This window comes from Gossypium raimondii, chromosome 9 (genome assembly GCF_025698545.1).
Source record: "Gossypium raimondii isolate GPD5lz chromosome 9, ASM2569854v1, whole genome shotgun sequence".
NCBI lineage: Eukaryota > Viridiplantae > Streptophyta > Magnoliopsida > Malvales > Malvaceae > Gossypium > Gossypium raimondii.
In genome coordinates, this window is record NC_068573.1 from 47,418,614 (window position 1) to 47,430,764 (window position 12,151).

The window sequence follows — 12,151 nt, forward strand, 5'->3', positions numbered from 1 at the left end:
GGGTGTAAAAATGAAAGTGATTTTGGCGATTAGTAGATGAAGCATTTTGACAAACAGGTAGTGGGGAGTGATGAACTTTCCGAGAAAGCAGTAAATGTGGTGAATGGGGGACCAAATGGGCAAGTAGTGTTTTGGTGCAATCCAACTTTTGTCCCATTGCAATGATGGTTTTTTCGGGGGCACAAAGAGAAAAGTCATTGGTTTCTCTTGTTCTGATTTTTATTTTTATTTTGTGGTTACAAATAGCTTGTTGATTTTTGGTTGGTTTGAAAAATGGGGGACCCAAATCATTAGAAAAGTGCATTGAGATTGGGCTTAGATTTGGTTATTCCTGTATTTATAGGATGATGATTGAATAATTAATTTATTTTAAATTAATTCTTATATGTTATGTCGCCATTACTTCATAAATATGCGATACATTATGCATTTTTATTGGACCTGAGTATTTTTTATGATAAACGGCTTAAGGGATATAAGTTGTCCCGTTAAATTTCTTTGTGAAAAATGTATTTTAATTAAGTTACAGATATTAAAATTTATCAATTAAGTTCTTTGACCTACAATTTTTACTATTGTTATTCAATTGACGTGATCGTTAATGATAATTGAATTAGTCGTTACAATATTGAGGTGACAGTCCACAACATGTCAGTAACAATTGTTGACATGAACTGTCATATTAGCACATAATAATTAACGCAACAATCATTAACGACCACGTTAGCATAGTAATGATCAATGATAAAAATCTTTGGCCAAAAGGTTTAATTGAAAATTTTTAAATATGTGATGACTTAATCGGTGGTGAAGCCAAGGAGGCATGCACTTGACCCCTTGCTTAAATGAAAAAATTTCCATTTAGCCCATTTTAAAATATAAATCATTCAAATCTCCAAAAAATAATAATGTAATTTAAATATTTTGACAGAAATTTTAACTTTAATTCTATGAAAATTTTATAATTTTATCTCTTCTCAAATAAAATTTCTAGCTCCCTTAAAATTATCTGCAATCGATCCTTGCTTGCTTGATGACAAATTATGATGATGTGATCCTAAGGTTGAGCCTCCACTGTATTAGTGCCTGTCGATTCGGTTCTTCCTTTAGATGGCATGCAATGTTTGTTATTGTCTCGTGCCCACGCACGGGGACATGTCAGTTCCACAATTCCATTTCATGCTATGGATTGAATGCCATCACCTATGTTTTAAGGTTACCCCAATTATGGGTTTTTTACAAAAATATTATAAAAAAATAAAAATTAACCAAAATATTATAACTTTTTTTATTTACCAAAATATTATTTTTTTATTTACGAAAATATACCAAAAAAACAAAAAAAACTGCAAAAGTCTGCAAAAAAGTCGACACCAGCCCGATCAGGCCAATCATATTGGCGGCACCAAAGGTGCCAAAGAGATTGTTGGCACCAATGGTGCCAAAGTGATTGGCAGCACCAATGGTGCCAAATGACTAAAATTAGGCTAATTGCCTTCTAAGCCCTCCTTATTTATTATTTTCTTTTTATTTCCCTTCAACTCATTTTTTTATTTAATAACTCTATTTTAGTTTAATAAACTATTCTCATTTAATAACTCTATTTTAATTTAATAAACTATTAAGTAATACTTAATTTTTTTAAATTAAAATAGAGTTATTAAATGAGAGAATTCTAATTAAGTGACCATTTGCAGTTTCAAGGACTTGACATGCAAATTTACCATTTTGAATTTTGAAAGTGAATTGCTGCTGTGCGCACTAAAATTGAAATGTGGCTAATTACCTTCTAAGCCCTCCTTAGAATTCTAATTAAGTAATAACTCTATTTTAATTTAATAAACTATTCTCATTTAATAACTCTATTTTAATTTAATAAACTATTCTCATTTAATAACTCTATTTTAATTTAAATGAGAATAGTTTATTAAATTAAAATAGAGTTATTAAATAAAAAAATGAGTTGAAGGGGAATAAAAAGAAAATAATAAATAAGGAGGGCTTAGAAGGAAATTAGCCACATTTTAATTTTAGTGCGCACAGCAGCAGCAATTCACTTTCAAAATTCAAAATGGTAAATTTGCATGTCAAGTCCTTAAAACTGCAAATGGTCACTTAATTAGAATTCTCTCATTTAATAACTCTATTTTAATTTAAAAAATTAAGTATTACTTAATATTTTATTAAATTAAAATAAAGTTATTAAATGAGAATAGTTTATTAAATTAAAATAGAGTTATTAAATAAAAAAATGGGTTGAAGGGGAATAAAAAAAAATAATAAATAAGGAGGGCTTAGAAGGTAATTAGCCACATTTCAATTTTAGTGCGCACACCAGCAATTCACTTTCAAAATTCAAAATGATAAATTTGCATGTCAGGTCCTTAAAACTGCAAATGGTCACTTAATTAGAATTCTCTCATTTAATAACTCTATTTTAATTTTAAAAAATTAAGTATTACTTAATAGTTTATTAAATTAAAATAGAGTTATTAAATAAGAACAATTTATTAAATTAAAATAGAGTTATTAAATAAAAAATGAGTTGAAGGGGAATAAAAAGAAAATAATAAATAAGGAGGGCTTAGAAGGTAATTAGCCCAATTTTAGTCCTTTGGCACCATTGGTGCCGCCAATCACTTTGGCACCATTGGTGCCGCCAATCTCTTTGGCACCTTTGGTGTCGCCAATGTGATTGGCTTGATCAGACTGGTGTCAACTTTTTGCAGGCTTTTGCAAGTTTTTTTTGTTTTGTTTTTTTTGTATATTTTCGTAAATAATAAAAAAAAGTAATATTTTGGTAAATAAAAAAATTATAATATTTTGGTTATTTTTTTATTTTTTTATAATATTTTTGTAACCCCCCCCCCCCCAGTTATTCTCCCACACTCTTGTTTTCCATGTATTATGATATATTTGGATGGACAGTAAAATTAATTGTCATAGTGATGAGATCAAAATCAGTAATTGGATATTAGTTTGGATTCAATTTTTTTTTCTTCCACCAATTTTCTATTTTTTTCTCCTCATTTATTCTTTTTTTTTTTCAGTTTGTAGATTTATTTTGTGAGCATATTTGTTATTTTTATAAAGTTGTGATGGACAGATAATGGTGTTTGTCGTTGCTGAAACTCTACCGGCCACCACCAGTTTCTCTTGAAAAATAGGTGGCTCTTTGTTGGTTTCTTAATTTATTTATGTTTTGAGAGTATTTTAGAATAATAAATGGTTTTACGAATCGGTTTGGACCCATGTTGTTTTTAAGTTTTATATATATATTTTGTTTGTTTACATTGTTTAATAATTTTTCACTTTTAGAAGTTTTGTCTGCTATTGTAATATATTTTTAGTATTGCTTTTGCAAATGATTTTGGGGATGATTTTATCATTGTCCTCTCTAGCTGGTGGATGCTCAGTTCTCTTGCTGATTTTTACTATTTAGGGTTATTTTCTTATCATATTAAGTGTTTGCAATCACTCTAAATATGTTGTGCTTAAGTTGTGACGGAGTCAATTGTCAACATGCCATAATATTTTATTAATGTTGAGGCTCAGGCCTTTGTTGTGTTTATAGAGTTTGTCCTTCACCACTTACGACGTGTGTTTATTGTTTTCTCTCCCAATTTGTATGGTCCTATTCATGAATTGAATTAATAAATTTCTCTTTCAAAAAAAAATTAATTTTAATGTTAAATGATCATTAAAACTATGAGAATAACTTACATTAGAATGATCCTAAAAACTAAGGTTTTTAGGCATCAATAAAATTTTGCTACATCGTCCAAATTTAAAGATATGAAATTATTATTGTACACTCGTCCATTAAGAAATTATTTTATGAACCCTTCCCATCACATTATCCATGGTCCATTTCTAATTATTTAATAACATTTCAACAATTTTTTTCTAAGTCATTCACATAGAATTTTGGAAAATTTTTTACCTTAAACCCCAAACCTTGAACCATAAATCTAGAATCCCAAACCCAAAATCTAGAGCCCTAAACTAAACCCCTATAATCATAACCCATAATCCTTAAACCCTAAACTCGTAACATGTAATCATGAACCCTTGAACCTTGAACTTGAACCCCGAACCCTAAACTTTAAATCTTGAATCCAAACACTGAACCTCAAGGTTCAGGACAAAATAATTACCAAAATTATGTGTCAATGACATGGAAAAATTGCACAAAAATTGAAAATATTAACTTGTGGAAAAAAATTACTAAAATTTGTAAAAGAAGAAAAGATGTTTGCTTATAATTTAAAAAATTAATTATTTTAAGTAATTTAATTAAAGTTAAATTAAGTTGGAGAATATATTAGATATAGATGAGTGTATAATAATATTTTATTATCTTTAAAATTTAATGACGTGACATTATTTTAGTAATGCCTAAAAACAATATTTTTAGGATAATAGTGATATAAGTTGTTCTCTAAAACTATTCATATTATATTTATATAAAAATAAATTATTTAAAATTATGTAATTAAAATTATATTGATTAACAACATATATTAAAATATTATTATTTTAAATACTTACATAAAATTGTATTTAATATTAAATACCAATATAGTAAAAAAATATTATTATTTGAAAATAATGAAAGAGAAAAAAAAATTTGCCTTCTTTTTGGAGGTCCAATCTGCTGGCTCCTTCCCCACCAGTGGAAATGCTTTGTCCAGTGAGACACGATTAATAATTCTTGAAATGTCCATTTATGTACTCCTTGGGTCTTGGGCTTACAAATAAAGAAAATAAATTATAATTAATAAATGGTCAAATATATTACATTCCTCGTTTTTCATATTTTATTTCATTTACCCTACATAATTCTATTATAAAATAAAAAAAAATACTTAAAGCTTTAAAATAACTTTCTAATTCTAATATATTTTTAATATTTTATTTTATTTAGAAATGTTATTATATCCAATTTGCATATTTTTATTATCATATTTACTTTTATAATATTTTTATTCATAAAATTCTTCCAGTATTTTGAATGTGAAATTCCAAAATTTTAAAATTTTCAATGATTTAAAATCTCTCTCATTTAAAATACTTTATTTTTGTTTACCTCAATTGGGGAAAAGTTAGGAAAATACGAAGAACGCCTTTAAGCTGTAAAATACCATTTTAATATTATTAATCTTTAACATAAATTATTGTTATCAATTATTTCATATCAGACTCGATTTGGTTGTCAATTTCAAACGTGTGACATCACATTATGTTGCTGAAGCAACTTACATCAATTATACACATATTTCACGTCATTAAATCACATAAATCACATTTAATTCCTAATCTTGTCATTTAAGGTTTAAGAGAAATATAATACGAGCTTAGAGTTCGAACTCAAACCTATTTATCAAGTTTCAAGGTTATGTCTCGAGACAGACCATAAATTATTTTTGAAAATTTGAGTTTCGAAGTTAACATGTCTTGGGACACTACATGTTGTGTCTCGAGATCGACTTCTCCTATTTTCTTATTTTTTGTTTGGATATCTAAATATAAGAGGGGTTGTCTTGAGACTTCTTTTCATTTTTTTCACAATTTAACCAAACAAAAACAGTGAAATTTACTTTTAATTTTTTTTAGTAATTTTAAAATATATCGTTTTATTTTTCTTAATAAAGAAAAAAATAAATTCTAAAAACCAAAAAGATAAGGTAATGTTTAAAAGCTAAAGCCCAGCATTAAAATGGGCTTAGCTTTACAATTTCATTACCTAAAATCTTTAGGTTGTAGGGAGGTCCATAATCATAATACATATCCATATAAATCTAAAATCTCAATAATTAATATGATTAGTAAATTATATTTTTTTAAGTAGAAAATTAAAAATCCATTGAAAATCTCAATTCGATTCGAAACCCTAAATCTCAATCCCATTTCAAACCCCAGACATCATAAATCTCAAACTTCAAAACCTTCATTTCTAAATTGGTTATTGAAAACCAAAAAAAAAAAACAGTTTCCTTCTGCCTTGGGACTGAAAGAGAGCATTTCTAATAATGTCTGGCGAAGAGGAAGAAAACGCAGCTGAGCTCAAAATTGGAGAAGGTAAGCCTCCTTTCCGTTGTTCTTTAAAATTATTAAAATCCACATGCTAATTTTTTTTTTGATTGTTATGGATAGAGTTTTTGAAGGCGAAGTGTTTGATGAATTGTGAAGTGGCTCTAATTCTTGAGCACAAGTATGAGCAGCTTCAGCAAATGTCTGACGATCCCATGAATCAAGTTTCCCAGTGAGTCCCATAACCAACCTCAATTGTTAATTGGATCTTTTTATTTTTCCCTCGTTTGAATATTTCTGTGTAATTGGCTAACTGGGTTTTCTGTTTAATTAAGCCGACATTATTTTTAAAAACAATTAGCGCCTTTTTAAACATAAGTTTCTTTCGTTTTTCGGTCTTTGGGACAATATTTTGTTTCATGTAAATAGAATTGTTGTATCTGTCTTATTGTTTGTATTAACTTTCTTGCCTGAGGGGTTTGTTTGGTGCACATGATAGGATTAATTAGGGTGTAGCTTCTTTTCTGGTTGCTATATTTTTCAATCAGAAAGTTAGTTGGACTTGATATACTGTATAGATGATTGTAGAAACCTATGTGGGAGAGTGAAGGATATATCCTTGGGTTTTGCTGAATAAAGAGATGGCACTTCATATGAACAGAGTTGTCAAGGGCACAAGGCTCAAACGAAGCCCTAGCCTAAGGGAATTAAAAAGCAATATGTATATGTATGACTTTTTCTATAAGTCCGTCTCTATATATTGATATGTAAAGCTTAAGATATGTAACAAACGCTTAAGTGCAGTCTATGTTATCTACAAAACCTCCAATTTCTTTTATTGGTCAATATGCATGATTTCCTTGTGATTCAAGTCTCTTGTTGAATACTCAAATATAGAGAGAATCATAGATTTTGATACTTTCCTTTCTTACTTGTAAAGGTATATCTAATGAACAAAGTAAAAGAAATTAGGGAGAACTTCAATTAAGCAGGCCTTTTCATGCTTATCGCCTTATAGTAAAGTGTGCCTAGGTGAACTAGACGTGTGCCTAATCAAATTGGCCACCCCCGAAAGGGTCTAAGGCACTTTTGTTGTCTAGTGCTAGAGCCAGCATTGGTTATGCATGAGTCAAAGTAAGATAGAAAAAAGGCAATTTACTTATTCATTTTACCATATTATATCATTAATTCTGCTCACCAAATAGACCCTGACTGTAAAATAAGGACCCTCTGATGGGATGTGTATAGAAAATTGCATGCCTTTATTGCTGTATTTCCTTTCACATTTGATGCGATGAATGATTGTCTTTTGTCTTTGTTTCACAGGGTATTCGAGAAGTCACTGCAGTATGTAAAACGCTTCAGCCGTTATAAAAATCCAGATGCTGTTAGACAAGTTCGAGAGTATCCTCTAAATTTCCAAAAATGTTAAATAGACCTTATATAAGCATATCATATTTACTGCTCTTGATAAGCTTTTTGGGTGCTCCTTTCTCCTATAAATTGTTGTCCTTTTGGAACTGTCTCTTATTGTGTTGTGGTTTGTTGGATCAGTTTATGGTAGAAGTTCAAAGAGGTTTAAGCTAACTTCAGCTGATGTTAGTTTAAGGAAATCTCAACATATTTTCAGTACTTTTCTATGATCTGATTAAAGCAGATCGCATTATTTTCTCTTCAACTAGTACTTCCTCCTTATGACAATAATGCTTGCTCATATTCTATTGCTTTTCTTAGGATATTTAACTTGCCTCTCTATTGTGAACCTTAACTGATGATCAGAATTTTGAGTAGATATCAGTTAGCTGAATTCGAGGTGAGAATCTATACTTTTTAAAGCATTAAACTTAGAATTATGATGTTAATGACCATGTAGAAAAACCTTCATATTGTGCTTTATTTATGCAGCTTTGTGTTCTTGGCAACCTGTGTCCTGAAACTGTGGAGGAAGCAATCGCTATGGTGCCTTCCATCAAGGTAAAAAATGCTAAGCACACTCGTGTAGTTCTACAACTTTTATGCTCATTTTTCTTTTCATCGTTCGGATAGTAATTGATTTGTTCATCCTTCTTCACTTGCATTGGTGCCGTATAAGTTTGAGAAAAAAAACCATTTGGCCTTTCTGTTTGTCTACCCCTATAAGTTATACCACAAAAAAATGATACAAATTGGATGTTGTTTAGATTATATTGCTGCATCCTTTTCACGTGTATTGTCTAGCATGTCTGTAGGGGATTTTGAGGTTTTAATAGCCTCTCTCTCTATATATATATGTATATATGTATATATAAAAATTGTTATACTTGTTTTAACCTGTAGCAACGAATTGTGCTTGATATGCAGACTAAAGGACGGGCTCACGACGACGATGCCATCGAGAGAATGCTAAATGACTTGTCCCTTATCAAGAAATTTGAATAGTGGCCGCTAAATTACTGGCTGTCTATGACACTGAAGACATTAATAGAATGTTGAATGCCCTTTCTCTTATAAAATATACATTTTTACCTATTTTACCCATGTGACCCAAAAATCTTAAGTGTGTCGAATGGTTTATGTTCAGTAAATTTCTCATTAAGGTGCTGCAAATCCGCATGTCTGAAAACGGCTTTTGCTATTTATTCCGGTGATTTTTTTGGTTTTTAAGTTGTATACTCCTATTTTATGAGTGAGTTTGCTGAGGAGTACCAATTACCATGATCTAAATTTTGTTTCCATCAAATATAATCATTGCATTTAACACTATATTATTGTAAAATGAATATTAATTAGTGAGGTGAATCTGAGTTGAAACATCGGATCATGAACATGGGAAAAGTCAACTGTTTTAACATCATTTTTATCCAGGTTTTAGTTTAACATTCTTGAAATAGACATTTATGATGACAGTGTTCATTTTTTCTTCAGTGTTCATATTTAACAGATATTTAATCTTGTTTAATATTGCTTTTGAAATTTCAAGCCAAATCAAAAATTAAAAATCCATCTTTTTCAAAAGTTATTAGTTTATATTTCATATATTATAATATTAACAATAAATTACCATAGTTATTTTTTATATATTTTTTATTAAAATCTAAGTTGAATATTTAGTAATACAAAAATCATACTAAGATGACATAAATAATAATAATAATAGACATGAGAATTATGTAATAATAATAATGCATTATGTTGTAGGCATAAGAGTTTGGTGAAGAATCTCGCTTCCTCTCTCAATTATCAATAATAACAATAATAATAAACCCAAAAATGTTACTTGAATTGAATAAATTATTTTATCAATTATAATTTATTATTAATTTGGATGTGATTTTGTCATCTAAAATATGGGTTATATATTTAAATATAATTTTATTAACAAATTGTATTAATTGCTTAAAATTTGTATCTCATTTATCATAATATCAAGCAATTTGAATATCATACTGCATCCATGAACTTGTTGAAAATGTTGTTGGAACAAGCTTTGATAAGAGAAGAAAACCAACAAATATTTACGTAATTTAGTGTAAACCTACGTTTAAAACTAAAAACACAATATAAACAATAATTAAACCCAACCAATTACTCAACTTGGGAATCGCACTTTTAGTGTGAATCTAGTCCCTCAAACAACCTCCTCAACATGAATGATATTGTGCTCACTAGGTTCAATAATCACACTAAAAGAGTGAAGCTTTCTATATATAAAGGCAGTGTGTAGCTTAACTTAGTCCATGCCTTCAGCTTCCTTAAAATGGGAATAAGCTTCTTTAAATTCGGCCTCCATGTTACATATTTTAATTTTTAACAATGGTAACAACTACACTTGAATTTTTAAATTTCAAAAAGTAAATGATTTTATTCCTGCAAATAAAATTAGAGAATTAATTTCAAATGCACAAAATATATAGAGATTTAGAGCATATTTTAGCATTCAAATTTTTACTTTACAGTTCGATATAGACAAATAATCAACTCAATGCGAGGTGTGGACAGAGAATCATACTAATATATATTTAATGGTAGGAGTCTTAGACCCAAATTTTAAAAATATCTTTTGTATTATATTTGAAAATAAATTGCAATATTAAATTTTGATTTGTGTAATTTTAAAACTATGAATTTTAGTCTGATAGATATTATTCATGCAATTTTAAGTTTTAGTTCATCCTATCATTATTATTTATATAATATTAAGGTTTTTTTATATATAAATGCTCTAATATGAATTTATACTTATAATTATATTACATTTGTATTGTATTTCTGCTCCTAAAAGTTCTTTCTTTCAAGAAAAGAACTTATTGTAATAATTATGTCATGGAGAAGATAAGCACATCCATCATTGAAAAACAATCCTCTTTCTCAACATTTTTATACCTCAAAATCAACTATTTTTATTAACCAAAGGAAAAGTAAATATATATATTTTTAAATATGTAGGTAATAAATTTAAAATTTAATTAATATATTTTAATTTTAAAATATTAAATTCTTGTATTTTTATTTAATTTTTTTGTTTTATCTAATTTTGTCGTAAAAGTTGTTGGTGTAGCAATTATTTAAAAAGGAAAAATAAATATTTTAGCTCTTAACTTTTATAGTTTTTGTTAATTTGGTTCTTACTCTTTAAATATTAAATATTTTAGCTCTTAACTTTTATATTTTAGCTCTCAAAAAAACGTACGAAAAACTCTCACCAAAACTTATCCGTGATCACATCTTGTCGCTCCCAAGAGAAAAGTCATGTAGTACATCTTTAATTACCTATTAATTGGCCTGTTAAAACATGGATACAATGCCCTTTTAAATAGGCTAAGATTAGAGGTCTAATCATACTAAAATATCTTTGGAGTAATCAGAGTTTAACTGCAAAAAAATTGCAAAGTTTAACTGGGAGAAGAAACTCGATTTACGTGAGGAACACGTCGTCATGACATCGGAAAGCTTCTCGTCATGATGTCACCAGCTGACTTTGGTAGGTGTCTACAAACTGTCTGATAAATGCGAGGCACGCCCCACAAATATTTCTAAACATTTTTATAATTAAAGAGTAAGAACCAAACTAATAAAAAATTGTAAACATTGAAAGCTAAATCTTAACATCTTAGCAAGTTGAAAAAATTGGAAAAGAAAGTGATTTTTTTTCATTATAGTATTTTTTATATATCTCTTAATCTACATTTCCTTTAGTATATCTCTTAATCACTCTAAATTAATTATATCTAAACGAAGTGTGAGTTTAGATGGGCGGTGCAGTACAATGCGATGTGTTTAGCTTACCTTTTGTTTCATGTTATAATATCTAATCTCACTATCCATTTAAACTCACTTGAAAAATAAATTATGTGATAAAATTTAATGAAAAAAAGCCCTCAAACGTTGATGTTAACTCAACGCATGAGTGGCTAGAATACAAAAAGATACTTAAAAACAACGTGAAAAGCAATTTTTCTTTTTTATTTTAGCCATGATTGCGACCCACACATGATATAATCCTAAGAAAATACGTCATTTTATGTTGGTGGTGGTCCAATCTGATGCACTATTGTTTTGAGGGTGGGATTAATTTTTTCGTGTTTAATTTTTTATTTGATATTAATCTCGATTTAAATCCTTATTTTTTATATAGAAAAATTCATCTTCAACCATGTATTGAGTTTTTATTTTATTAAATTCAATATAATTTTAATTTAAAAGTAAAAATAAAATAAAACAATGAATTTTAAATTCACAAATATAAGTCTAGGTCAAATTAGAGTTTTTTTTTTGTTATTAAATCACAAAGACTTGATTAGTACTACCAAATAATGACAGCAAAGCATTTTGTTTGTTAATTTGAGGGCTTAATTGCATAGTTGTATTCTATAAGTATGCAAGATTTTATTCCTAATTGTAATAAATTCATTTTAAATTTATTGATTTTATATCAATAAGGTCTTTACGTTATTAAAATCGTTAATTTAATTATTAAATGAGATGTCGATCTTATTTGATATAATTTAAAATAAAAATTTAAAATAAAAATGAATATTGTAAAAATCTTAATTTTGAGGTTTTCAAAGTTTTTACAAAAACTATCATTTACTCGCTCTTTTTATTTTATTTTACTTTTAGTTTTTAATTTTAAAAGGAC

At 28.1% G+C, this 12,151-nt stretch overlaps 1 protein-coding gene across 1 annotated transcript; it reads left to right on the plus strand.

Moving 5' to 3' along the window:
- Positions 1–5,826: 5,826 nt before the first annotated feature.
- LOC105800511 (DNA-directed RNA polymerase II subunit 4) lies at positions 5,827–8,619 on the plus strand. Its single transcript, XM_012631703.2, has 6 exons — positions 5,827–6,081; positions 6,157–6,265; positions 7,360–7,437; positions 7,813–7,846; positions 7,939–8,007; positions 8,374–8,619. The coding sequence occupies exons 1-6, from the start codon at positions 6,033–6,035 to the stop codon at positions 8,449–8,451; spliced, it is 417 nt and encodes a 138-aa protein (XP_012487157.1). The 5' UTR covers positions 5,827–6,032; the 3' UTR covers positions 8,452–8,619.
- The last annotated feature ends 3,532 nt before the right edge of the window (positions 8,620–12,151 follow it).